The sequence below is a fragment of the Pelophylax lessonae genome (assembly GCF_965119305.1).
Source record: "Pelophylax lessonae genome assembly, chromosome: 10".
NCBI lineage: Eukaryota > Metazoa > Chordata > Amphibia > Anura > Ranidae > Pelophylax > Pelophylax lessonae.
The window spans coordinates 14,763,059-14,790,995 of NC_138777.1; the positions used below are offsets into that span (position 1 = coordinate 14,763,059).

The window sequence follows — 27,937 nt, forward strand, 5'->3', positions numbered from 1 at the left end:
AATGCCCCTTACATTAGTGGTCAGTGGAAAGAATGCGCCTTACATTGGTGGTCATTGGGAGAGGGGAGGGTAACACTAGGAACCAGGGCTTTTTTTCAGCAGGAACTTGGGGGAACGCAGTTCCGGCACCTCCAGCACTGAATGCATGTAATGGCAAGGAGTGCTGGGTTGTGCTACACTGTCTATTGATGCTGGCTGCTGCGGAACCTATTGTTGCTGGAGGGGATCTATGCCTGCAGGAGGATTTATTGCTGCTGGGGGGATCTGGTGTGGCTGCTGGGGGGATCTATTGTCTCTGGAAGAGATCTCCTTTTGCAGGGGGGTCTATTGTTGCTGGGGTGGGTCTTATGTTGCTGAGGGGCCAGTTGTTGCTGGGAGGGATCTACTGTTTAGGCAGCAGTCTATTGATGCTGGCTGCTGGGAGATCTGTTGTTGCTGCTGATGGCCCATTGTTTCTGGCTGATCTATTGTTGCTGGGGGATCTATTGTTGTTGGCTGCGTGGGATCTATTTTACTGCTTTTTTGTTATCATTAACAAGTTCCATACAAATTACTTAGTACCACAAATTTTACTTTGTTCTGTATTTTCTAAAAGGGATGGTACTTGTAGGTGGGTAGTGGGTGGAACCAAGGAACGGTTCACGGAGGTAGGTAGGGGCGGAGACAAGGGGTAAGTCCAAAAGAGGGAGTTCCTGCACCTATTCTCTGAAGCCCTTGCTAGGAACCAATAAGACTCATGCACATGTGCTGACAGAGAGAGCTGAGTGGTGGTTTGGTGCTTCCAATCAGTAGTTTGGAGGGGGAGGGGGGTGTCCTTGACTACACTGCACTACTTCTGCACTGCAGCCATCTGGCAGGGGAACTTGGATCACAAGCCGGGCTGAAAATAATTACAAATCCATGCATACATTATAACTGTTATTTTGGTGCACTCCCAGAGTTTAGCGGGCTCAATTAAAATAAAAAGATCAATGTATTTTAAAATTTACTGGAAGACAAAAAAAAAAAAAATATTTCTTTGAAATTCATCCCATTAATTATAGATATCGGAGCGGCACAGTCTGATAACAGAAAGCACACGCAGCGATATCCAATTGTTAAGTATTCTCTATCAGAGTTGAACCCTAAAGAGGCTGCGTGGAAATATCCGCGCCCCTCCTGTACGGTAATCAGCAAAACTGCGCAAATATTATTACAAAACAAATTATCTTTACTTAAAACACAGCCCAACACCCGTATCATGTTCCGCCGCGCAACAATGGATTAAGTAATGTTTTCTTAATTACTCAGTTTTAATTAGCTGCCGCAGGATCGTACATATATTAATAATGCTGACTGTTTCCTTTATTCTCCCTTCGGATTATTGTCCTCATTAACTTCCTCCAGAGATGGCCGGGTGCTCTGTTCTAATCAGCCTTCTTAAAGGGGAACTTCTCACAAGTCACACAATTACTTTTTTTTATCCTGTTAACCGCTTGCCGACTGCCGCAAGTAGATATACTGCGGCGGTCAGCCCCGGCCAGGCAAAGTGACGTATATATATACGTCACTAGCCTGTGACCGGTTTGTGAGCCAATAGCGGGCGAGCGCGCGCCTGCCCCGGCTCGTTCACGGAGGAGTCCGCGCGTGTGATCGGCGGACCCGATGTCCGCCGGTCACACTACGATCGTCGGTAGAGCGGGAGAAAGGCGGGCGGCTTCTGTAAACAAGCCGCCTGTCATTCTCCCCTGTGGAAAAATGGAGATCAGACGGTTCTACTATGTAGGACCGTTGATCTCTGTTTTTACAATAGTAGACATGTCCCATCACAGTTAGAAACACGCCCCTAGGACACACTTAACCCCTCCCTCTCCAATACAGTTAACCCCTTCCCTGCCAGTGTCATTTTTACAGTAACAGTGCATATGTATAGCACTGATTACTGTAGTGGTGTCACTGGTAACCCCAAAAGTGTCAAAAATGTCAGTCAAGGGTCCGATCTGTCCGCCGCAATGTCGCAGTCCCGCAAAAAAATTGCAGATCTCCGCCATTACTCGTTTAAAAAAAACACCAAAAATGACAAAAATCTTTCCCTTTGTTAGTAAACGCGATAACTTTTGCGCAAACCAATCAAAATACGCTTTTTGCGATTTTTTTTTTTACCAAACATATGTAGCATAAAACAAATTGGCTGAAAATGTTCAAAAATTTTGATTTTTACATTTTTTTTTTTTGGTAATTTCATATAAAATAATGTGAAAAATATTGTTATTTTTGCAAAATTTATGCTCTTTTTTTGTTTATAGCGCATGATCAAAAAATCGCACAGGTGATCAAATACCACCAAAAGAAAGCTCTGTTTGTGGGAAAAAAAGGACCTGAAATTTTTTTAGGTACAGCGTCGCACGACCGCGCAATTGTCCGTTAAAGTCACGCAGTAAAAAATCGCAAAAAACCCCCTGGTCAGGAAGGGGGTAAAATCTTCCGGGGCTTAAGTGGTTAATTATAATGGCAATGACCTGCTTTTAAAGCACTTTTTTTGTAGACAGTTCTATGTACTTGCTTGTAGCCTGAAGATCTGGAACCCATTATTTGAACGCACTTGAAGTCTGCATGCCTTGACACCTTTGTGGCCTACCCTGTCTTTGTCGCTGTAGACCAACCATTCTCAACCTCTTCCACATGAAGGAACTCTTGAAATAATATTTAGATCTTAGGGAACCCTTGCTAAAAATAATTATGCCTACACCGAATTAGTGGTCATTGAGTAAAGGGCTTCCTTGCACTGGTGGTCAATAAAAGGAATAGGTGGTGTTGTTTTCAGTGCCATGGGCACCATTAGGCAGGAGATCAGTCCATCACTGTCCAAGGAACCCCTAGCAACCTCTGGAGGAATCCTTGGGGTCCATAGAATGCTGGTTGAGACAGGCTGCTGCAGACTATTAAAAATAATAGTCTAAAAGATAAAAGATCTAAAAATAAGGGAGGACTTCTGCAAGAATAAGGACTTACATCAGGTCAGTCTTCCCTATAGTGGAGAAAAGAAAGAAACAGAAGGAAAATGAGAAGGAAGGTAGAGAGGTAGGAAAAAGGAGGGAATAAGGAAGCGAAGAAAGGGAAAGAGGAAGGAACGACAAAAGGAAGAGAGGAAGGAAAAAGGTAAGGAGGTATAGAAGGAAGAAAGGAAGGCATGGAGAAAAGATGGAAGGAAAGATAAGAGGGAAGAGAGAAAAGTAAGAAGAGAGGGAGAGTGGGAAGGAAGGATGGGATGGAAAAAGGAGGAAAGAAAGGAGAGAAAGAAAAGAAGGAAGGAAGAGAAGGAGGAAAGTAGGGAAAGAAGACGGGAAGAGAGGGAGGGAGGAAAGGAAGAAAAGAAGGAATGAAAAGAGGCGAGGAAGGAAAGAAGGAAGGAAGAGAGGAAGGGAGGGAAGGAAGGAAATAAGAGAAGTAGAAAGGGAAGAAAGGAGGAAAGATGGAAGGAAGGAAGAGAGGGAAGGCAGGAAGAAAGGGAAGAAAAAATATGGGATGGAAGGAGGAAGAAAGAAAGAGAGAACAGAAAAAGTAGAAGGAAGGAAGAGATGGAGGGAGGGCAGAAAGGAAGAGAGGGAGGGAGGAAAGTAGGAAAGAAGAGAGGAAGGAAGGAAAATAGGGAGGGAAGGGAGAAAAGGAGGAATTAAGAGAGGGAAGATGAAAGAAAGGATGGAGGAAAGGATGAGATTGAGAAAGGAAAAAAGGAAGTAAGGGGAGAGGACAAGAGGAAGGAAGGAAAGAAAAGAAGGAAGGAAGAGAGGGAGGAAGAAAGGCAAGAAGGATGGAAGAGAGGGAGGAAGGAAGGAAGAAAGAAAGAGAGGGAGGGAAGGAAGGAAATAGGGGATGTGGAAAGGGAGAGAAGAAAGATGAAAGGAAGAGAGGGAGGGCAGGAAGAAAGAAAGGAAAAAAGATGGGATTGAAGAAGGAAGTAAGAAAGAGAACCAAAAAATACAAGGAAGGAAGAGAGGGAGGGAAGGAAGGAAGAGAGGGAGGGAGGAATGTAGAGAAGAAAAGAGGAAGGAAGGAAGAGAGGGAGGGAAGGAATGTAGAGAAGAAAAGAGGAAGGAAGGAAGAGAGGGAGGGAAGGAAGGGAGAAAAGGAGGAAGTAAGAGAGGGAGGATGGAAGAAAGAATGAGATTGAGAAAGGAAACAAGGAAGGAAGAGGAGAGGACAGAGGGAAGGAATAGAGGGAGGAAGGAAGGAAGAACAGAAAGAAAAGAAGGAAGGAAGAGAGGATAGGGAGAGAGGGAGGAAGAGAGCGAGGAAGAAAGAAAGGATAGGACAATGGAAGAAAGGAGAGGACAGAAGGAAGAAAAGAAGAGAGGGAGGGAAGGAGGAAGGAAGAGATGGAGCGAGAGAAGGAAAGAAGAGTGGAAGGAAGGAGGAGATGGAGGAAGGAAAGAAGGAAGGAAGGGTAGGACAGATAAAGGAAAAAAGGGATGGAGGGAGGGAAGGAAGGAAAAAAGAGGTTGGAAGGAAGCATAGGACAGATAATGAAATGAAGGAAGAGAGAAAGGAAGTAAGGAAGATTGTGAGAGAGGCAGGAAGGGAAGGAAGGAAGAGAGGGAATGAGGAGAAGGAAGGAAAGAAGAAAGGAAGGAACTTCTATACAAGAGCCAGCCCTGCAAACCCCTTCTTTTCTTGGAGCAGGGGTGACCCCAGTTCCTATACTACTGATTGGCATTGTGTAACGCCTTCTCTTACTCTCTCATATGATTTTATATGGCTCTCTGCCAGAGACAGGTTCTCTTTAAACATTAAGATGTAGAGTTTGATCAGCGTCCAGCCGCACCTGCGGTCCTGACATTTAACGGCGACTGATTCTTCCTAACCGCATACTCGCTGGCCGTCCTATGTTGTTTAAGTGGCTCGCGGGAGCCGTTTCACTAGCAGATGCAGCTGCTTTTGTTAATGGTGACCTTTAAGTGAAGAAACCCAACAGGCTGAGATAACACGTTCCTGCATTAGTGAACTATTGAATGAAATATCGTCCGTTATTATTCTCAAGGTCACAAGACAGCTTTGTTAAAGTGATACCCGGCAAAATGTTCTCTGATTCCATCGTTAATCTTGATGTAAATCCTAACTGAATGACATTTAGGGGCTGATTTAAAAATCAGAGGTATGGCCATGCTGCTGATTGGCAAAAAAGAGAAAAGGAAATTTGCTTTTACAAATAGGCGTTGTGCTTTTCTGGCTTATGATCTTATCGTAGTGCTGGACAACCATATTCATACTGTGGCCCAGTGCTAGCCTCTGCTCCCCCCCCCCCCCCCCCCGTGCCCTCACCCCTGAAGGTCCCCCAGACACGTCACAGGCTGCTCATGTGATGCTACAGCAGGGGTCTTCAAACTATTGCCCTCCAGTTGTTCAGGAACTACAATTCCCATCATGCCTAGTCATGTTTGTGAATGTCATTGTTCTACAATGCCCAATGGGATGTGTAGTTCCACAACAGCTGGAGGGCCGTAGTTTGAAGATCCCTGTGCTACAGCATCCACTTCCTCTTTAAATCTTGCCCATGACTCCCTGTACTCAGTTTTCCGGGTTGAGTAATGGATGTCATTCCGCCTGGAAGATTGAGAACATCTTGTGGTGGAAAACAGGTGCTGCAGGGAACATCTCCAGATTGAGTATTGTACAGTTATGTAACTGTATTGGCCAAATAATCAGTTAAATAACAATGAGCATACAAACGGAATAGTAGAAATGGTATGAAACCATGCGGAACAAAACGTAACAGTCAATGAAGCTATCACTATAACATGGATACTTAGAAATAGTTGCCACACTTGGATACCCAGTGTCAGCACGATACAATATTGCAAAATATCTTGAAAGTTCACTATGCAAAACAAACAGTGTAACACAGACTAGGACAATTTTACAACTTTTACTTTTGATACGTTTAAAACGGAGTTGTAACACCTCTTTTAATAGGAGGTTGACTGTAGCTAGCTTAGATAGCGGGATCCAAAGGCAGGCTCCCAAAATTTAATATAACCATGGGTTCAGGAAAGCTAGCCCTCCACTGTCTATAGGTTTCTGCAAATGCTCCAATCTAATTCTGGTGTTACCCCCCCCCCCCCCCCTTCCAACAAGTGGGACACAATCATGAAGTGGAACGAAATTTATTGGATATTTCAAACTTTGTTAACAAATAAAAATCTGAAAAATTGGGCGTGCAAAATTATTCAGCCCCTTTAATTTCAGTGCAGCAAACTCTCTCCAGATGTTCAGTAAGGATCTCTGAATGATCCAATGTTGACCTAAATGACTAATGATGATAAATAGAATCCACCTGTGTGTAATCAAGTCTCCGTATAAATGCACCTGCACTGTGATAGTCTCAGAGGTCCATTTAAAGCGCAGAGAGCATCATGAAGAACAAGGAACACACCAGGCAGGTCCGAGATACTGTTGTGGAAAAGTTTAAAGCCGGATTTGGATACAAAAAGATTTCCCAAGCTTTAAACATCCCAAGGAGCACTGTGCAAGCGATAATATTGAAATGGAAGGAGTATCAGACCACTGCAAATCTACGAAGACCTGGCCGTCCCTCTAAACTTTCAGCTCATACAAGGAGAAGACTGATCAGAGATGCAGCCAAGAGGCCCATGATCACTCTGGATGAACTGCAGAGATCTACAGCTGAGGTGGGAGACTCTGTCCATAGGACAACAATCAGTCATATACTGCACAAATCTGCCCTTTATGGAAGAGTGGCAAGAAGAAAGCCATTTCTTAAAGATATCCATAAAAAGTGTTGTTTAAAGTTTGCCACAAGCCACCTGGGAGACACGAAACATGTGGAAGAAGGAGCTCTGGTCAGATGAAACCAAAATCAAACTTTTTGGCAACAATGCAAAACGTTATGTTTGGCGTAAAAGCAACACAGCCCATCACCCTGAACACACCATCCCCACTGTCAAACATGGTGGTGGCAGCATCATGGTTTGGGCCTGCTTTTCTTCAGCAGGGACAGGGAAGATGGTTAAAATTGATGGGAAGATGGATGGAGCCAAATACAGGACCATTCTGGAAGAAAACCTGATGGAGTCTGCAAAAGACCTGAGACTGGGACGGAGATTTGTCTTCCAACAAGACAATGATCCAAAACATAAAGCAAAATCTACAATGGAATTGTTCACAAATAAACATATCACTGAGCTCGAGCTGTTTTTCAAGGAGGAATGGGCAAAAATTTCAGTCTATCGATGTGCAAAACTGATAGAGACATACCCCAAGCGACTTACAGCTGTAATCGCAGCAAAAGGTAGCGCTACAAAGTATTAACTTAAGGGGGCTGAATAATTTTGCACGCCCAATTTTTCCGTTTTTTATTTGTTAAAAAAGTTTGAAATATCCAATAAATTTCGTTCCACTTCATGATTGTGTCCCACTTGTTGTTGATTCTTCGCAAAAAATTACAGTTTTATATCTTTATGATTGAAGCCTGAAATGTGGCAAAAGGTCACAAAGTTCAAGGGGGCTGAATACTTTCGCAAGGCACTGTATATATATTTTTTACACTGTGCTATAAAACATTCCCAATAGAAAAAAGTAAAAAAAAATTCACATTTCTTCATTATCCACTTCTGGACCGGAAGATTTTCCCCCTTAATGACCACGCCATAGTTTGCAATTCCGCACTGCGTTACTTTAACAGACAATTGCTCGGTCGTGCGACGCTGTAACTAAATAAAATTTATGTCTTTTTTTCTGACAAATAGAGCTTTCTGTGATTTTTTATTTTTTGCGCTATAAACAAAAAAGAGCGACAATGCAGAAAAAAACACAATATTTTCACTTTCTGCTATATAACATTCCCAAAAAATAATTTTTAAAATCACAATTTTTTAACATTTTAGGCCAATTTGTTTTCTGCTACATATTTTTGGTAAAAAAAAAATCACAATAAGCGTATTTTGATTGGTTTGCGCAAAAGTTATCGCGTCTACTAACTACGGGAAAGATTTATGTCATTTTTATTGTTTTTTTTTTTTTTTTTACTAGTAATGGCAGCGATCTGCGATTTTTATCGGGACTGCGACATTGCGGCGGACAGATCAGACCCCTAACTGACATTTTTGACACTTTTGGGGGGACCAGTAACATTACTACAGTAATCAATGCTAAAAATATGCACTGTTACTGTAATAATGACACTGGCAAGGAAGGGGTGAACCCTGTGGGTGATCAAGGGGTTAAATGTGTACCTAGGGGAGTGTTTCTAACTGTATGGGGGTTGGGCTTGTGAAATGATCATAGAGACCTGTGATCCTATATAGAAGGATCACAGGAGCTCTGTGATCATTCCAGAGAGAAGAACGGTCAGCTGTGTTTACAACAGCTGCCCGTTCTTCTCTTTCAGCGGGGAGCGATCGCGGTTGCCAGGTGGCATTCGGAGCCGCCAGCCCCATGCATCGGAGTACCCGCTGCGGAGTGGGGGGCGGGAGCTCGCCCCCTAGCTGCAGGCGCGCGACCGACGTAAACCTACGTTGTTTCGCACAGGAGGGCCGCCCTGTCGCAGTAAATCAGCGGTGGGCGGTCCGGAAGCGGTTAATTTAGGCCAATATGTATTCTGCTACATATTTTTGGTAAAAAAAATCCCAATAAGCGAATATAATATAATCAAATAATATTGATTGGTTTGCACAAAAGCTATCTTGTCTACAAACTTCGGGATATTTTTATGGCATTTTTATTTATTTTACATTTACATTTTTTTTTACTAGTAATGGCGGCGATCTGCGATTTTTAGTGGGACTGCGACATCGGACACCTGACACCTTTTGACACTTTTTTGGGGACCAGTGACATTATTACAGTGATTAGTGCTAAAAATATGCACTGTCACTGTACTAATGACACTGGCAGAGAAAGTATTAACATCAGAGGCGATCAAAGGGATAAACGTGTCCCTAGGGGGTGCTTGCTAACTGTTTGAGGGGGGTTGCTCTGACTGGATGAAGACAGAGATCAGTGTTCATGTTTAGAGATCTCCGTCTTCTCCCCTGTCAGAACGGCGATCTGCCTTGTTTACATAGTCAGACTGCCATTCTGCCTCTCTCGGGAACGATCGCAGGTGGCCAGCAGAAATTGGGTTCCCCTCTGTCCAATCAGCACGCGATCGTGCCTCCAGTGACACGCCCGTGCCACCTAGTGGCTATTGCACAAAATGACATACAGGTACGTGATATCGTGCAATAGAGCCACTTTGCCACAGTAAATGTACGTTAGACAGTCGGCAAGTGGTTAAAGTGCAACTCTACTTTTGTTGAGAAAAAAACATTTCCCTCTGGATGATCTCTGTACATTGTAAGGATTGTAACAAACTTTGTTGCAGATTCCTACCTTTTGTTATTCTGAAAAAAATCATTGTTTGTTCCTCTGTGCTGAGTGGGTGTAATGGGAGTGGTTTCATAATTATCTATCAGCTGTGGCAGCTGCAGAGCACTCATGAGGAAATCTGCTGGGCCTGCATCCCTTTAGACGTGTTCCTATTGGGAGTATCTCACCAAAAATGACATTTTTGTTGCAGGGGATGCCAGAAATCTGACTTGTATCTTAGTGAAGACTTCTGGGAAAATCGGTGAGCCAATCACACAAGCAGGAAATTATGTTTCTGGGGGTGTGGTCAGTATACATTCTGTGTATAGAACAGCTCCAGGCGGCCATATTGCATTGCATTTTCAGAACATTACAACAGCTGCAGATTGAAAAGGAAAGGTCATTTTTAATAACATTCAATAACAATATGATTTGTGTCGCAATTGTATACGCTATATTGTTTTTTTCTTTATTTGTTGATTTTTTTTTCCCCCCACGAAAATGGAGTTACCCTTTAGGCCCCTTTCACACTTATGCGACACGATTTTACTGTGATTTTGCCGCAATTTTTTGGCATGACTTTGCCGCGATTTTGACGCGATTTTGAGCAATGACTCAGGGCTATATACCTCAAAACGCATTAAAATCATGCCAAAGTAGTGCAGGAACTACTTTGAAGTCGGTGCGACTTCAAAACGCACTGATATGAATGGGGCTCATTGAAAATAATGGAAAATGACTTGTCATGCGATTTTGCGGTCCAAAATCGCGGGACAAGTCGCACAAGTGTGAAAGGGGCCTTAAGCATGGCCCAGTTTGCTACAGTGGAGAAAAGAAAAATTCCTTTCTGAAACCCCCCCCCCCCCTCAAGGATATTTACTGGATCAGTAGGTCCAGATAAAGACAGCATTTGATTGGTTGTCACAGGCCACGCCTCCAATCTTCCACTTGTCATTTTTTTGTATTTCTACCACCTTTTTTTTATTATTTCTCAGAATATATTTCCTTTTGCATCTATGTGATCCATTTCCCTTCCCTCCGGTCCTAAGTGTTTATTTTTTATGCAGAGTGCAGAAAACAAAAAACGTAAAAAATGTAAAATAAACACAGCGCTCACCTCTCTGGAAGATCTATCGCCCCCATAAAACAGTTTTCTCTGCGCGGTCAGAAATCGCTTCGCTTTGTGACTCAGAGAAATGTTGTTTGTTCAAGTACAAAATTGACTAAATCGGCCAAATAAATCTGCCCTTAGCGGGTAGCCTGCGGACGGCGGGAGAGCGGGCGGCGTTCAGCTCACCGCAGAGGGAAAGGAGCTGAAAGATGCATTCCCATCATCTCACTGCCTGCTGCATGCCCTGACTTCCCCAATCCTCTCTTCTTCCTAATAATTAAAGGCGGTAGGTGTCAGCTCCTGCCAGGTACAAGGCTTCATCTTTTCATTCTAGTATTCAAGTATCTGAAAAAACATTTTGTTCTCTTCCTGAGTGCAGCTCACCTAAAGGCAACTCTCCCGAACTGTATGCAAACTAAAGAAAGTTTTGCTACATTTACACTTTGCCACTAAATATTAATTGATGTTATGAACCCGGAACATGGCCCAGGACACAGAATTGGTTGGAGAAAGGGCCAAGATGCGGGACTATCCCGGAAAATTTAGGACACTTGGCATACAGGCAACTCTCCCTAACTGAATATAAACTAAAGAAAGTTTTGCTACATTTACACTTTGCCACTAAATATTTATTGATGCTATGATCTCAGGACATGGTCCAGGACACAGAATTGGTTGGAAAAGGGGCCAAGATGCGGTACTGTCCCAGCAAATCCTGGACAGCTGGCATACATGTAAGTCTCTCTAACTTTTTACAAACTAAAGAAAGTTTTGCTACTATTACGCTTTGCCACTAAATATTCATTGATGCTATGATCTCGGGACATGGCCCAGGACACAGAATTGGTTGGAAAAGGGGCTAAGATGCGGGACTGTCCCGGAAAATTCAGGACACTTGGCATACAGGCAACTCTCCCTAACTGAATATAAACTAAAGAAAGTTTTGCTACATTTGCACTTTGCCACTAAATATTAATTGATGCTATGATCTCAGGACATGGCCCAGGACACAGAATTGGTTGGAGAAAGGGCCAAGATGTGGGACTGTCCCGGAAAAAACCCAGGACAGTTGGCATACATGTACCTCTCCACAACTCCATACAAACTAAAGAAAAATTTTCTACAGTTACACTTTGCCACTAAATATTTATTGATGCTATGAACCCGGAACATGGCCCAGGACACAGCATTGGTTGGAGAAAGGGCCAAGATGCGGGACTGTCCCGGCAAATTCAGGACACTCGGCATACAGGCAACCCTCCCTAACTGTATTCAAGCTAAAGAAAGTTTTGCTACATTTACACTTTGCCACTAAATATTCATTGATGCTATGATCTCGGGACATGGTCCAGGACACAGCATTGGTTGGAGAAAGGGCAAAGATGCAGGCCAAGATGCGGGACTGTCGGCATACATGTAACTCTTCACAACGCTATACAAACTAAAGAACGTTTTGCTACATTTACACTTTGCGACTAAATAATCATTGATACTATCATCCCAGAACATGGCCCAGGACACAGCAATGGTTGGAGAAAGGGCCAAGATGCGGGCCAAGATGCGGGACTGTTGGCATACATGTAACTCTACACAACGCTATACAAACTAAAGAACATTTTGCTACATTTACACTTTGCCACTAAATATTCATTGATGCTATGATCTCGGGACATGGCCCAGGACACAGAATTGGTTGGAAAAGGGGCTAATATGTGGGACTGTCCCAGCAAATTCAGGACACTTGGCATACAGGCAACTCTCCCTAACTGAATATAAACTAAAGAAAGTTTTGCTACATTTACACTTTGCCACTAAATATTAATTGATGCTATGATCTCAGGACATGGCCCAGGACACAGAATCGGCTGGAGAAAGGGCCAAGATGCGGGACTGTCCCGGAAAATCAGGGACAGCTGGCATACATGTAAGTCTCTCTAACTTTTTACAAACTAAAGAAAGTTTTGCTACTATTACGCTTTGCCACTAAATATTCATTGATGCTATGATCTCGGGACATGGCCCAGGACACAGAATTGGTTGGAAAAGGGGCTAAGATGTGGGACTGTCCTGGCAAATTCAGGACACTTGGCATACAGGCAACTCTCCCTAACTGAATATAAACTAAAGAAAGTTTTGCTACATTTACACTTTGCCACTAAATATTCATTGATGCTATGATCTCGGGACATGGCCCAGGACACAGAATTGGTTGGAAAAGGGGCTAAGATGTGGGACTGTCCTGGCAAATTCAGGACACTTGGCATACAGGCAACTCTCCCTAACTGTATACAAACTAAAGAAAGTTTTGCTACATTTACACTTTGCCACTAAATATTCATTGATGCTATGATCTCGGGACATGGTCCAGGACACAGCATTGGTTGGAGAAAGGGCCAAGATGCGGGACTGTCCCGGAAAAAAAACCCAGGACAGTTGGCATACATGTACCTCTCCACAACTCTATACAAACTAAAGAAAATTTTGCTACAGTTACACTTTGCCACTAAATATTTATTGATGCTATGAACCCGGAACATGGCCCAGGACACAGCATTGGTTGGAGAAAAGGCCAAGATGCGGGACTGTCCTGGCAAATTCAGGACACTTGGCATACAGGCAACTCTCCCTAACTGTATACAAACTAAAGAAAGTTTTGCTACATTTACACTTTGCGACTAAATAATCATTGATACTATCATCCCGGAACATGGCCCAGGACACAGCAATGGTTGGAGAAAGGGCCAAGATGCGGGCCAAGATGTGGGACTGTTGGCATACATGTAACTCTTCACAACGCTATATAAACTAAAGAACGTTTTGCTACATTTACACTTTGCGACTAAATAATCATTGATACTATCATCCTGGAACATGGCCCAGGACACAGCAATGGTTGGAGAAAGGGCCAAGATGCGGGCCAAGATGCGGGACCGTTGGCATACATGTAACTCTTCACAACGCTATACAAACTAAAGAACGTTTTGCTACATTTACACTTTGCGACTAAATAATCATTGATATTATCATCCCGGAACATGGCCCAGGACACAGCAATGGTTGGAGAAAGGGCCAAGATGTTAGACTGCCCCAGAAAATCCAGGACAGTTGGCATACATGTAACTCTTCATAACTCTATACAAACTAAAGAAAGTTTTGCTACATTTACACTTTGCCACTAAATATTCAATTTCCTGCATATGCCTATTTATAATTTTCCTGTCCCTTAATAGCAGAGAAGTAAACTTACGTAAGTAATAAATTTCTCTGGAAGGGCTGGGGGAATCTGAGACAGGCCAGTGCTTATCTGTATTCATTTTCCCTGTGTCTGCCTTTTTTACAAATGACGGATTACGAAAGCGAAGACTTTATGTCTCTTTCTAGGCCCGTTACACGGTTATACATCTTTGCTGTGCAAATAGCTAATGTTCCTCGGAGGAAATAACATTTATTTTGGGAGCGAGTCGCTCTTTCGCTCCTACCTGCATGATGAGTATTTTGTACGCATAGCTGGCTCAAAGCTTGTTCAGGCAACTCTTTGTTGCTGAGGCAGAATGTTAAAGTGGACCTAACCTTAGATATAATAATAGGTAATGTAGCTATATGAGATAACAGCCCAGACACAGCTGGCAAACACCAGTATAGCAAAACCCAAGCTAATGAAAAGTAAAAGCGTGGAGTCCAGCGTGCCCCCTTTCAATGCACAGAGACCAGCGTGCCCCCATGCAAAGCACAGGGACCAGCGTGACCCCTTTCAATGCACAGAGACCAGCGTGCCCCCTTTCAATGCACAGGGACCAGCGTGCCCCCTTGCAAAGCACAGGGACCAGCGTTCCCCCTTTCAATGCACAGGGACCTGCGTGCCCCCTTTCAATGCACAGATGCCAGCGTGCCCCCTTTCAATGCACAGATGCCAGCATGCCCCCTTTCAATGCACAGATGCCAGCGTGCCCCCTTTCAATGCAGAGATACCAGCGTGCCCCTTTCAATGCAGAGATCATCGTGCCCCCTTTCAATGCAGAGTGACCAGCGTGCCCCCATTCAATGCAGAGATGCCAGCGTGCCCCCATTCAATGCAGAGATGCCAGCGTGCCCCCTTTCAATGCAGAGATGCCAGCGTGCCCCCTTTCAATGCAGAGATACCAGCATGCCCCCATTCAATGCAGAGATTCCAGCATGCCCCCATTCAATGCAGAGATGCCAGCGTGCCCCCTTTCAATGCAGAGATGCCAGCGTGCCCCCTTTCAATGCAGAGATACCAGCGTGCCCCCTTTCAATGCAGAGTGAACAGCGTGCCCCCTTTCAATGCAGAGTGAACAGCGTGCCCCCTTTCAATGCAGAGATACCAGCGTTCCCCCTTGCAATGCAGAGTGAAAAGCGTGCCCCCTTTCAATGCAGAGATGCCAGTGTGCCCCCTTCCAATGCAGAGATGTCAGCGTGCCCCCTTTCAATGCAGAGATGCCAACGTGCCCCCTTTCAATGCAGAGTGAATAGCGTGCCAAGCCCCCCCTTCCCCCCGAGACCAGTGCACTTACCTGTAGCGGCGGCTTCTCTTCAGTCCCCCGGCGTCTCCTTGAGTCCTCAGTCCTCCCACCATCTCCTCGGGCCAATGGCATGAGGAAGCGCGTATCGGACCCGCTTCCTGATTGGCCAGGAGAAGTATCCGTGTGACAATAGCGAATTCTAATTCGCTATTGTCACACAATGGGTGGGTTTGGGGCGCACTGCTCTGCGTCCCCTGGGTCCACCCTTTGCTGAAGCCTATTAGAGCCTCTGGCTCTAATCAGGTGACTAAAAAAAAAAAGCACCATTGAACTCCATGCGTCCGGCGCCCCGCATGCAGATTAGGGGGCCGGACGCATGGATGGGGGGGCGGCGCCCCTGTGCCTCCAACGCCCTGGCCGCCACTGCGATAGTGATCATGAAAGGTAGAGCGGTGATGAGGTGAAGTCCAATTTTTGTAGACAAAATTATAAATTAATAATGATAATGTGATAAGAATACAAAAATAAAAATAAATTAATCAATTAAATAGATGAGGTAAATCAGATTATCATGCAAAAAGGTCAAAAATATAGTAAAATATGTATACAGTATCTTACAAAAGTGAGTACACCCCTCACATTTTTGTAAATATTTTTCTTATTCTATGGAAAAATTATCTTTTATTTTTTCCTATATAGAATACCTGACAGTCACACACCATAAGATATACCACCCCGATTGTCTGACAATTTGCTGAAAAATTGGGTCCATTGGCAATTTTAGTGTCCAATCAGACCACTTCCTCTCTCTCTCGAGGAACTGTACGGAATCAATAAGGGATCCTTTCCCTAGTAAGACTTCTCTTCCCATGCAATAATGCACGCGTTAAACAAAAGGCCACGGGCCGAATGCGCCCCCCCCCCCAGGCCATTTCATGAGGCCCTCGCACCTCTTCAGCAGCTGTGGCACCCCCCTTGCCTTTGTCCACACCTTGTCTCAGTAGTTGGCAGCAGAGTGGACAGAACTTCTTTGCCAGATCCTGCGCTTCTAGGTGCAGCTGCAGAAAGGCTTGTCTTTGCCCATTCCCCCTTCTCTGCAGTCCACAGCAGAGAGAAGGACAGAACTCTTCCTACAGATCCTGCCCCTCCCTGTGCAGCCACAACTCCACCTTGCCTCTGCCTCGCCTAGTCTCAGCATTCAGCAGACTCTGGAAGCTGACTCCAGCCCTTCCCTGGTCCCCCTCCAGACCTAGCACTTTCTTCTTCCCAGATCCACCCGCATCTTCTTCCTAGCAGCAGCACAAGGTAAATGGGGTGCATTGTGATGTGAGGAAGGGTGGGTGACTCTTGACTTCTGATGGTGGGGGGGGGGGGGGGCTCTTGACATCTCATGGAAAGGTGTAAAGGGGGGCGTGGGGTGCTCTGAACTAATAATCTTACAGATATAACTGTCCCTTTGAGGGCAACCATAATGCTGATGCATCCCGCAATAAAATTGAGTTTAACACTCCTGCAATAATGGCACTGAGCCACCTACAGACGGGAAGGCTAACTGCACCTGCCTACAAGCCAACTGGATTTCTGGCAGAATCAACAGAAATTATTTGCAGCTATTGAACGGATACCATTTCAATGGCAGTGGCGGCCGGTGCATTGGGGGCGCAGGGGCTCCGCCCCCCCATTCATGCGTCCGGCCCCCTAATCTACATGCGGGGCGCCGGACGCATGGAGTTCAGTGGGTTTTTTTTTCTGAATCACCTGATTAGAGCCAGAGGATCTAATAGGCTTCAGAAAAGGGTGGACCCGGGGCGCAGAGCAGTGCGCCCCGAGCCCACCCATTGTGTGACAATGGGTGCACTGGTCTCGGGGGGGGGGGGGCACGGCATGCTGGGCACTCTGCATTGAAAGGGGGCACGGCACGCTGGTCACTCTGCATTGAAAGGGGGCACCCTGGTCACTCAAAAATCCGGACGCATGGAGTTCAGTGGGTTTTTTTTTTTCTGAATCACCTGATTAGAGCCAGAGGCTCTAATAGGCTTCAGAAAAGGGTGGACCCGGGGCGCAGAGTAGTGCGCCCCGAGCCCACCCATTGTGTGCACTGGTCTCGGGGGGGCACGGCATGCTGGGCACTCTGCATTGAAAGGGGGCACGGCACGCTGGTCACTCTGCATTGAAAGGGGGCACGCTGGTCACTCTGCATTGAAAGGGGGCACGGCACGCTGGTCACTCTGCATTGAAAGGGGGCACGCTGGTCACTCTGCATTGAAAGGGGGCACGCTGGTCTCTCTGCATTGAAAGGCGGCACTCTGCATTGAAAGGGGGCACACTGGTCACTCTGCATTGAAAGGGGGCACACTGGTCACTCTGCATTGAAAGGGGGCATGCTGGTCACTCTGCATTGAAGGGGCAGGCTGGTCACTCTGCATTGAAGGGGGCACACTATACCTTGATTACTGAAGGCCCCTTTCACACTTTTGTGACCTCAAAGTCACGCAATTTTTTACAGCGTTTTTTGCCACAAAGCAATGCCTATTACATTTTTCTGTTTGCGTCCCCCCCAAAAATTTTGAGCACCAGCCGCCACTGTTCAGTGGTATATTTAACAGACCTCAACTGAGCCATTCTTAATGGGGTTTGCCTGTCACTTGTTGTTATTGTCATGGAAGCAGTTACAAAAAATACAGATACAAAAAAGCATTTATCAGAATTGATTAGGATTATTGGCGTCGTTATTGTTACTATTATTGTACAGCGATGCAAAAAATGTTCTCGACTTTCCTGATGGCGGGAGAAGAAGCGGAGTGCAATTATGTCATTGGCACACAGAGGAAGCTCATGTTTTTTTATTGCGTATTAAAATTCCTCAGGGCCTCCGCAGACACCTGTGGAGAGCCGGAGAGGTGCGTGTAATCGGCTGCGCCTCCCCACCGCACTTTGTATAATGGCCGCGTCGCGTCTTATCAGCAGCGTACAGGAACTTCCACAATGAATGGACCAGGGATGTCTGTTTACCGCGCTAATGCCGGCATAATTATTTTCACAAATAACATTTTCAATATTGTTGCTGTTTTCGTGGTATCACAGGGAGGGGGAGGACTGACATAAACATCCCGGAGAGGATTTTTTTTTCCTGCCTGGCGCCTTTGGAATTGAAGAGCAACTTCAGGGGACAAAGAATATCATTCATTGAGCTGATGGTGTTATCGAGAAACTTGCCAAATGCACAAGAAAGTCATTCGAGTTTACCCAAGTTTGATGAAAATTCTTACAGCAGGCAAATTTTGGCAAAATTTTTGAGTGATGCCAGGTGGGTCTGCGGTAGCCTGTCACATGATTCTGTGTTTGCTACGTCCATCCTGTCCTCTGCTATGTGCAGGTGAGGCTTTGCTGGGAACAGATTGATAATCCAAGGAATGCGATGGTAGATTCAGGATTCTCTAGGGAATCAGTAGATTTTAGTTGCATTCCCCCTGGTCTAAACCAGTGCATCCCCAGCCAGCCAACCATCCATGACCTGGTCCCCAGTCCCCATAGCAGGTTACCTTACCTACCTCCTCACTCTCTTCTGCAGTGGTTGATTGTTTGGACCGGTGGCGTTCTAACAAACAATGAGGTCACATGTCTGCTCCTACCCCAGCATTTACACATGGAATTCCCCCGTACCAAAAGTATTGGGACACCTGCCTAGTTTTGAGGGATTGTGCCCCCTAGGGGAAGCATGATGACTTAAGTTTGATTCCCCAGTCAATAGGGTGTGGCGTTGGAACTTGTTCTCTGGTCATACCTGCCCATGACATGTCCTCTATGTAGGTGGGAGGCTGCTCTTCAGCCTCAGGATGGACAATTATATGTGTACAATACTTTTAGTTGCTGGCTGTACCTGTCATAACCATAATTCTACACTGTTCCTCACTTGCTTGTTTTTTTTTTTATGCTCTTTGTATTCAGTTTGAGTCATCCTCTATTACCCTCTTCCAACAGTCTATGTATGAGATTTGGTGGTGTTTTTGTCAGTGTTAACAGTCGGTAACTAGTCTCTGGGTCTAGTGTTCCCTGCAGGGGCCACCGTGTTCCAAAGCAGGGCTAGCCTTTGTCGCAGTGTTTCTAGTCTTTTAGGACTCAGTTTCAGTTTACGAACCTTTACAGGATCCCTTCCTGAAATGTTTGTTTGATCATACACTGTAAGGGGGATAGGACTCACTGGTTCCCACCCATTTTGTAGCCCTAGAGAGACATCAAGACAAACACAGAGGGTAGTGTAAGGTTTTGAGAATCTGGCAAGGGGTCCAAGACTCTCAACACCAAGGGGTAATTCAAACGACAATCACTTTCCCTTATCAACGACTCAGATGCGGTCGCCTGACTGAGAACTGCATCTACACAGGGTCCGCTATCGCTTCGTTGCCAGGCAATGTCTCATTCACTCCATTCACACTGACCTTTGCCACCCAGGGTAACTAACTGGCTAAGGTCCGCCCAGGATGTGCAATCATCAGACTTGGGGTTTCCTTGAGAGGTGATTAGGCTCTCTTTCCCTCAAATAACGTTCGAGAGGTCCTGTCTGACTATTATCCCAACCAAAAGGCAAAGATCTCACCTGGTCGTGAAGTGGAGCTCCAACAGTTTGGTTGGTTCCTGAGTCCAGATTCAAGACGTTGTTTCGGAGCAGGCCACCAAGATACAGCATAGTCTCCCAGACAATTCATCCAGTGGCACCTGAGACGTAGGCATGATCCAAGGGGCTGGCTCCAGGCCGATCCCCACGAGTCACGGTGGAACTGCCACTTATTTCAAAGTTCCACCTGGTTTCCCAGCCAATGCACCAAGAAATTTGGCAGCAATCAGTCGTTTGGAAACCAAAGATAGAATTTTCAGACGCAGACTTCCAGTAAAACAAACCTTTTTATTCGCTAACGAAGTGAACTTAGCCTGGCTCACGCTCGCTTGCTAAGTTCCCAAAATAGGGGTGTGCATCACTTATATATCGACAGTTGCGTCACAAGTGCAGATACAAAAAGCTATAGATACAAAATTTCCCTTTAAGCAAAACATACTTCTCTTTAGGCAGTTACTTTCTGTAATTTTCTATTTCAAGGCAGTTGACATTTGAGGTTTTGCACTTGTCTGTGTTCTTGCTAACACTTTGCTTAAAGCCGAGTTCCGGCCCCAAAATCGACATAGTCGATTTTGGGCCATCCGCTTGCTTATGGTCACCTGAAACAGAAATGGATGGTTACGATTTTTTTTTTTTTTTTACTTTCCTTGTAATTGCAGAAAAATATACTCACCTTTCTTCCACTTCCTCCCTCGGCGGCCGCGGCCCGCGCCGTCACTTCCTCTTTGCAATGATTCCTGGGAGCTGAACGTCATCGCTCCCAGGAATCAATGCGCCTGCACCGGCCCCGACGTCAGTTCCGGTGCAGGCACGTCATGCCTTGCTAAACAGCTTCTGGGCATGCCCAGAAGCTGTGCAGGGATGACGATGCAGCCCCGGAAGTGACGGCGGGGCCGGCGCAGTGCATCGTGGGACCGAAGAGGACGGAAGAGGACGCAGAAGAGGATCGCGCTGGCTTCAGCTGCCCACACCTGAGATGGCAGCGCTGGAGAAGAAATTTTCAAAGTAAGTATTTCTTCTAAAAGGTAAGTGCGAACCGGGACAGATCAGAGGCTATCAATTGTGGAATGCACTAGCCCTGACTGTCCCGGGGATATTTTCATTGAAATTTTTTTTTGGTAGCCGGAACTCCGCTTTAAGAGGAAGTCAGGCAGAAGAGGGAGAGTGAGAGGGTTGAAAGTCTCAGTTGGTTATTCTTTCTTTTGTAGTTCTATAAATAAATTTATCAGAATCAACCATTTTGTTTTACTAACCATCCGCCATGTAAGAAGGCTTTTCAGCTGATGCCACACTTAGACTGATCACTGAGCCACTGGGTAAGGAACCTTGGGTCCAAAACAGTGGGTCCTTTGCTACTGGGGTGAGTGCTACTGTAGTCTTCACTGTAAAAACCTAAACTCAACCATTCAGAGGGATGCCCTCATAGTGTTGGCAATATAGATAGGTTTGATGGTCTACAAACTTTTGGGCCTATTGTGTATGAATGAAAACATCAACTGCCTACCACTACAACACATGTGCCAAACACAAGGCCCGCATACCGAATCTGGCCCTCCAGACCATTTAATGTGGCCCTCACACCTCTCCTAGGGCTGCAGTAGAGCTCCAGCCCTCCTTTGGGCCTCCTCCAGACCCTTCACTTTCTGCTTCCTAGCCTTGGCCCCAGCCTCTTCCCAGCAGCAGCACAAGGTAAGAGGGTTGAGTGCTACTGTAGTCTTCACTGTAAAAACCTAAACTCAACCATTCAGAGGGATGCCCTCATAGTGTTGGCAATATAGATAGGTTTGATGGTCTACAAACTTTTGGGCCTATTGTGTATGAATGAAAACATCAACTGCCTACCACTACAACACATGTGCCAAACACAAGGCTCGCGGGCCGAATCTGGCCCTCCAGACCATTTAATGTGGCCCTCACACCTCTCCTAGGGCTGCAGTAGAGCTCCAGCCCTCCTTTGGGCCTCCTCCAGACCCTTCACTTTCTGCTTCCTAGCCCTGGCCCCAGCCTCTTCCCAGCAGCAGCACAAGGTAAGGGGGTGCCCTTTAATGTAAGGGAGAGAGGGGGGGGAGACTCTTGACATCTGATGTAAAGGGTTGGGATACTCTGGACTTCTAATATTACAGTTGCAACCGGCCCTTTGAGGGCAATCATAATGCTGGTGCGGCCCTCGATGAAGTTGAGTTTGACACCCCTGCACTACAATCTCCTTTAGCAAATTTTTTATGCAGCAAACAAAATGGCTGACTTCTATTCCAGCTGTGCAAATGGCATTTGCTAAATCCAATCCTCCGTCTCAAAAGAAGTAGAAGGAAACATTTTGAAGGGCATTTAGATGACTCAGAAATAAGCACGACTTCATAAACTGGTAACAGCTCAATTCTATGGGGCGACCCGTGGGGTCTTCAGGAGTTCAGACTGGTGGTTAATTAAATTTCTCTCCCCTTTGTTGTTGCTTGACAGTCAGAGCATTGGCAACGGTGGGGATATTAGTCCGATGGGAGTCAGGCTGCATTCAGCAACGACTTCAGGCGAGCCATTGAACTGCTGTCATAAGCTAGAGATTTTCAGTCACTTTCAGTCTCTGATGGCCAAGCGGCGGCTCGGCACAAGGTGAAAAGCTCTTAATTTCAATGCTAATAAAAAAAAAAAAAACTAGGCTTCTGTATATATGAGGATGCAGCCAGATCATCAACTTGCAAAAATTACAATAACTTCTAAAGGCGTCATTGTGACTCAGAAGGCGAGTTTGGAGTGACAGTGATCGAGGTTGCTTTTAATTTACACTTTAAAAATATGTCTCTTTGATATAAGAAGGCCGCCAGCTCTGAATGTCAGTAAAAAAAATCAACATTAAAACTGGTGCTAACTTATTCTGTCAATAGATACGAGTGGAAATCTTTGAAGCTGAACTCAAGGCAGATATAAAAGACACAAATTATCACAGCTGTGTATTCATTAATATATTAATAACTCATCTTTAACCACTTGCCGACCGCCGCAAGTACATATACTGCGGCGGTCAGCCCCATGCAGGCAAAGTGACGTACCGGTACGTCACTCGCCTGTGAGCCAATAGGGGGCTAACGCGCTCCGGCCGCCCCCGCTCGTTCACGGACACCTCCGCGCGAGTGACCGGGGGACCCGATGTCCGCCGGTCACTCGCGATCGTCAGTTACAGAGGGAGAAAGGCAGGCGGCTAATGTAAACATAGCCGCCTGTCATTCTCCCCTGTGTAACAGCAGAGATCATACGGTCCTGCTATGTAGGACCGTAGATCTCTGCTGTTACACGAACAGCCACATCCCTGCACAGTTAGAAACACGCCCCTAGGGACACACTTAACCCCTCCTTCTCCAATAAAGTTAACCCCTTCCCTGCCAGTGTCATTTTTACAGTAACAGTGCATATGTATAGCACTGATTACTGTAGTAATGTCACTGGTACCCCCAAAAGTGTCAAAAATGTCAGTCAAGGGTCCGATCTGTCTGCCGCAATGTCGCAGTCCCGCAAAAAAAAAATCGCAGATCGCCGCTATTACTCGTTAAAAAAAACCCCCCAAAAATGACAAAAATCTTTCCCGTAGTTAGTAAACGCAATAACTTTTGTGCAAACCAATCAAAATACGCTTATTGCGATTTTTTTTACCAAACATATGTAGCAGAAAACAAATTGGCCAAAAATGTTAAAAAAATTTTGATTTTTACATTTATTTTGGGGGGGGGGGAGGATTTCATATAAAAATTTTGAAAAATATTGTTATTTTTTCAAAATTTACGCTCTTTCTTTGCTTATAACGCGTGATCAAAAAATCGCACAGGTGATCAAATACCACCAAAAGAAAGCTCTGTTTGGGGGAAAAAAAGAACATCAAATTCGTTTAGGTACAGCGTCGCACGACCGCGCAATTGTCCGTTAAATTCACACAGTGCCAAATCGCAAAATAGGGCCTGGTCAGGAAGGGGGTAAAATCTTCCGGGGATTAAGTGGTTAAATTCAAGCAGTGTAAGTACCTGAATGTGGCCTAGTATGAGCCTCCTGCAATCCCTGTACAGCAGATCTGAAAGAGGGGGAGGGAGAAGCAGTACCAGGAGCCAATCAGGTGTGCTGCACTGCCCATGGGCTGAAAGAGGACATGCTGATAGGAGAGTGGCACAGACCCCAGACAGGTCTGGCACTTTTGTCCCAGGTTCTATTCCCTATGAGGTACACAGCTGCCAGGCACACAGCAGCTCCACAGTCTCACAACTTAAGAAACAGGCAGTGCATGTCTCTTTGTAGTTTAATGCTGGTTGAACTTGGTTAGGGTGCAGGGTGGGCCACGCATGGGCGTCCGCATGGGGGGGGCAAGCTCCCCCCCCCCCAGAATCTCAACTTCCCCTTTAAAGTGGTTGTTAAGCCACTTTTGCTATCCTGTCTTATCTGTTTAATAATCCTGTGTGCCCATGCCCCTGTGTCTGTGTTTTAAAAAAACAATCCGTTCTTTACCAGTTTTCTAAGCGCCAATCGCCACTCACAGGACCCGCCAGCTCTCTCCTCTCCCTGTCTGACAACTGCCTGCAGTGGGCGGGGCAGAGGATTCCCACTGACGTCAGTCGGGAGGGGAGGAGGGGGTGAGGAGGAGAGGCCGAGAGAGGCGGCGGGTCACGTGAGCGGCGACCAGCGCTCTGAAAACTGATAAAGAGCGGCTTATTTTTCTCCTTTAAAAATAAATATTCGCGAGTCTAGGCTTGCGCGGTGACTGACATCAGCAGCCGCGCTGTCCTCAGCCCCAGGCCCCGGTGCTATCATTCCTGGAGAGGGGGAGCCCGGGGCAAGAAAATTGAGGAGATTTGTGGCTCTGTGCACAGAGGCACGGCTCGAGACCTCACAGCGTGTACTGACGTCACGTGAATGCATGCGCCGCCTTCACGAACCCAAAACAGAGAGGGTCAGCTTTGCTTTTGCATCAGGTTTCTCAAACATTTGACTGCCTGCGCTTTATGTGATAATGATTAAGACCCTCCCCTTCATGACATTGTTGAAAAGGGGTGGAGCATGGCTGACCTTTAAATGATGCCCCCCCCTGGAAAAAGTTCTGCAGACGCCCATGCATGGAATACTTCAAATGTAGTGCAGAGTACAACAGAGGACACTTTCAGGCTATAACTAAAGTCTTCAGGGTGAACCCCCTTTGTGACTAGTGATAGGTGAGCATGCAGCTCAGGAAGCTCCAATGCATAAGCAATCTTAAGCCAGCAACTCTGGAACAATCTCTCCAAGGGTTACCAAGGACAGTCACTAGGATTTCTCCCTCTCTCAGGCTTTTACTTACTGTGCCCTGGGTACTTGGGCGCCTTCCTCCAGTACCAGTCAAATTCTGTACTGTGAGCCTCCAAGCCAGATATCACGTTCCTGGTGCTGGAAGCCAGAGGAGAGAGGGCTTTCCAATATGGCTAAGTTCCAGACTCCCCTCAAAGTGGAACAGGAGGAGTGAAGCCCAAAGAAGCACGGATCGTCTGCTGGAATTGCTTGCAGAGATGTTCTGACTGGAGCGTTGTCAGGCGAGATGTCCAGGTTCTCAGATGGGGCACCAAGATAGTGTCTGCAGACATGTGGCAGGAATCAGGGGGAGCAGGAGTCAGGAGAGAAGCCAGTTCAAAGCCAAGGCCAGTTACTGGGTGTGGACAAGGGCAAGTGTGGTCAGGAGGATGGCCAGGGTCATAAACAGGAGAGCAGGATAAGTCAGTTAAACAAGCCGGGATCAGATCAGAAGGCAGGCAGAAGACAGGTCCAGGGGCAAGCCACGTCAGTGACAGGTATCCACAGATGCCTTTGTTTTTTGTTTTTTATTGGTTGAGCCAGATGGACTTGTGTCTTTTTTTAAACCTGACCAACTATGTACATTTTTTAGCGACAGGCATTTTGCTTCAGGCGATAGAACGCCTTGATGTGAACAGGGGCCATTGAAATGAATAGGATTTGGCTTGTTGAGCATTTTAGACCTACAAGCTTCAAGCAGAAAATCGCTCAGGTGTGAACGGGGCCTAGGCCTTATGAAAAAGCTGACCATTGTAAGCACTCTGCCAGTGCTATATATTTTGGCCCAACTCCTGTAAATGCCATTTTTGTTAGACAACCTGGCCTGTTACAAAAAGTGGAAACATAACAGATTTTCTGGCAGGATCAACAGGTAATAGAACATTTCTTACAAGGGAGCTATAGACAAAAAAAAAAAAACAGCTTTATTCGTGATATTGACATATATGTTATTTTTTATTCTTATGTAGCACCCACCTAGGTAGGTAAAGCCTAGTATCTTCATCTGCTTATCAGGGGAGCCTGATTAATAGTTAGGCCTGTTACATGTGTCCAGGGTATGATTCATGTGGCCTGAGGAAGTGTCCCCACTGTATCCAATATGGGAGCCTGTTGAACAGTGGAGGAAACCCAGCCCGTGACACACAGGCACTTGTACCTAGCCCAGTGGGTTGGCACAAACAGTGGTGCATCCTGGGATATGTTATAAAAACCAAGAGTGCATGTGACAGGGTGTCTTTGGGTGGGAAGACCTAGAGTGAGGGTGACATTCGTCTCTTCTTCTGCTGCTGTGGATGGTGGTCACAGACGGTCGGCCTTGTGAGCCAGGAGTGTGGAGCTGAGCCAGGAGGTCCAGTAAAGCTGACTGGTGGAGTGGACGGCAGAGCAACCTTGGGAAAAACAGTGTCCGTGAGTACCGGGAAGCTTGCTGGGGGCCTGTCCAGGAAGGGGACCACTCCAGTGGAGAGTCAGTGGACAGGTGTCACCACACACAGCAAGTTAGAAAGGGGGTGCCAAGTTAGAACCCCAAAGAGTAATTCAAGCAGGAACACATTATCTATCTTCACTTCAGTGGCAAGGGGAAGCAGTGGCCTTGCCGCACACTACAGCTAATTGTCCTCAAGATTGTGCATAGTTCATAGTTTGAGTATCCCACTTATTCCTTCTCCTATCCCAGTTCCAAATAAAAACACAAAACCAACATCCCCTGGATTGATTATTGACTGAGCCAAGGACTTTCAATGCTATTTGTCTGCTATCAGTTGCTAAGGGTAACCCAGGGGAATCCAGAAAGTGTAATTCTCAGCAGTCCTTTAGGGGGAAGTGCTATACTTATGTGGCTGCAAACCTGTTACAAAGTCTCCGACGTTTTACTCCGTGAGGTGCCTGGAATAGACCTTGATAGTCTTCATCTTTTGATTCTGGCAACACCTGTTCCCTGTGTTCATCAATTTTTTACATCTTTCCTATCTTTTGTTCAATACCCAAAGCGGCCAGAATTGATGTAATAGCAGAAATGCCATCGCCGCGATTTAGTGGCATTAAGAATTAGGAATGTCAGATTAGGAAAGTGCTGGCGAGATAATCATTCTCATTGGCCGGCAGCTGCGCTTAGCAAAGTCATTATTCCCCGGCGGGTGGCAGAGGGTGACATGATCCCTGCCCCGCGCCGGGTGCTTGTTCACTTACAATATTACACATCAGAAGGAATGTTCTGCCAATTAATGTGAGGGTATGATCTGGAATTGCAGAATCGCTTCTCTTCCATATTCATGAAGTCTTGGAGCAACTGAACGCTCAGAAACCCTTAATATTCAGGGACTTAAAATGTCCACTAAAAAAAATCAAACGCAAATTGCTTTGCAGGAAAGATTAGCTAATAACTTTCGTAGGTAAAAGCTGCAAGCTATATTGAAAGAGTAGGACATTTCCGGAACCTGAAAGTTTAAAGAGAACTAATCTTTTCAAAGTTTATTTTTTTAAGACATATTTGTGAGCATGATCAGCGTACAACAGATCTATGAACAAAATAAAAAAGTTCATTGAGGGAACCATGAATGCCAACATGTACTGTGAAATACTGAAGCAGAGCATGATCCCTTTCCTTCGGAGACTGGGCCGCAGGGCAGTATTCCAACATGATAACGACCCCAAACACACCTCCAAGACTACCACTGTTCTGCACGGCTGTCGTCCCAGAAGGAATCCTCTTCTAAAGAAGAAGCACAAGAAAGCCTGCAAACAGTTTGCTGAAGACAAGCAGGTTGAGGACATGGATCACTGGAACCATGTACTGTGGTCTGATGACTGATGAGACCAAGATAAACTTATTTGGTTCAGATGGTGTCAAGAGTGTGTGGCGGCAACCAGGTGAGGAGTACAAAGAAAAGTGTGTCTTCCCTACAGTCAAGCATGGTGGTGGGAGTGTCATGGTCTGGGGCTGCATAAGTGCTGCCGGCACTGGGGAGCTACAGTTCATTGAGGGAACCATGAATGCCAACATGTACTGTGACATACTGAAGCAGAGCATGATCCCCTCCCTTCAGAGACTGGGCTGCAGGGCAGTATTCCAACATGATAACGACCCCAAAC

At 45.8% G+C, this 27,937-nt stretch overlaps 1 protein-coding gene across 1 annotated transcript in view; it reads right to left on the minus strand.

Moving 5' to 3' along the window:
* Positions 1 to 2,987: 2,987 nt before the first annotated feature.
* LOC309565577 (uncharacterized protein) overlaps positions 2,988 to 27,937 on the minus strand; it is a gene marked incomplete at both ends in the record, with an annotated part of 59,225 nt that continues 34,275 nt past the window's right edge. The window contains one exon of the mRNA XM_082270531.1: positions 2,988 to 3,007. Within this exon, the coding sequence (XP_082126657.1) occupies positions 2,988 to 3,007 (20 nt within the window). The remainder of the gene's footprint in view (positions 3,008 to 27,937) is intronic.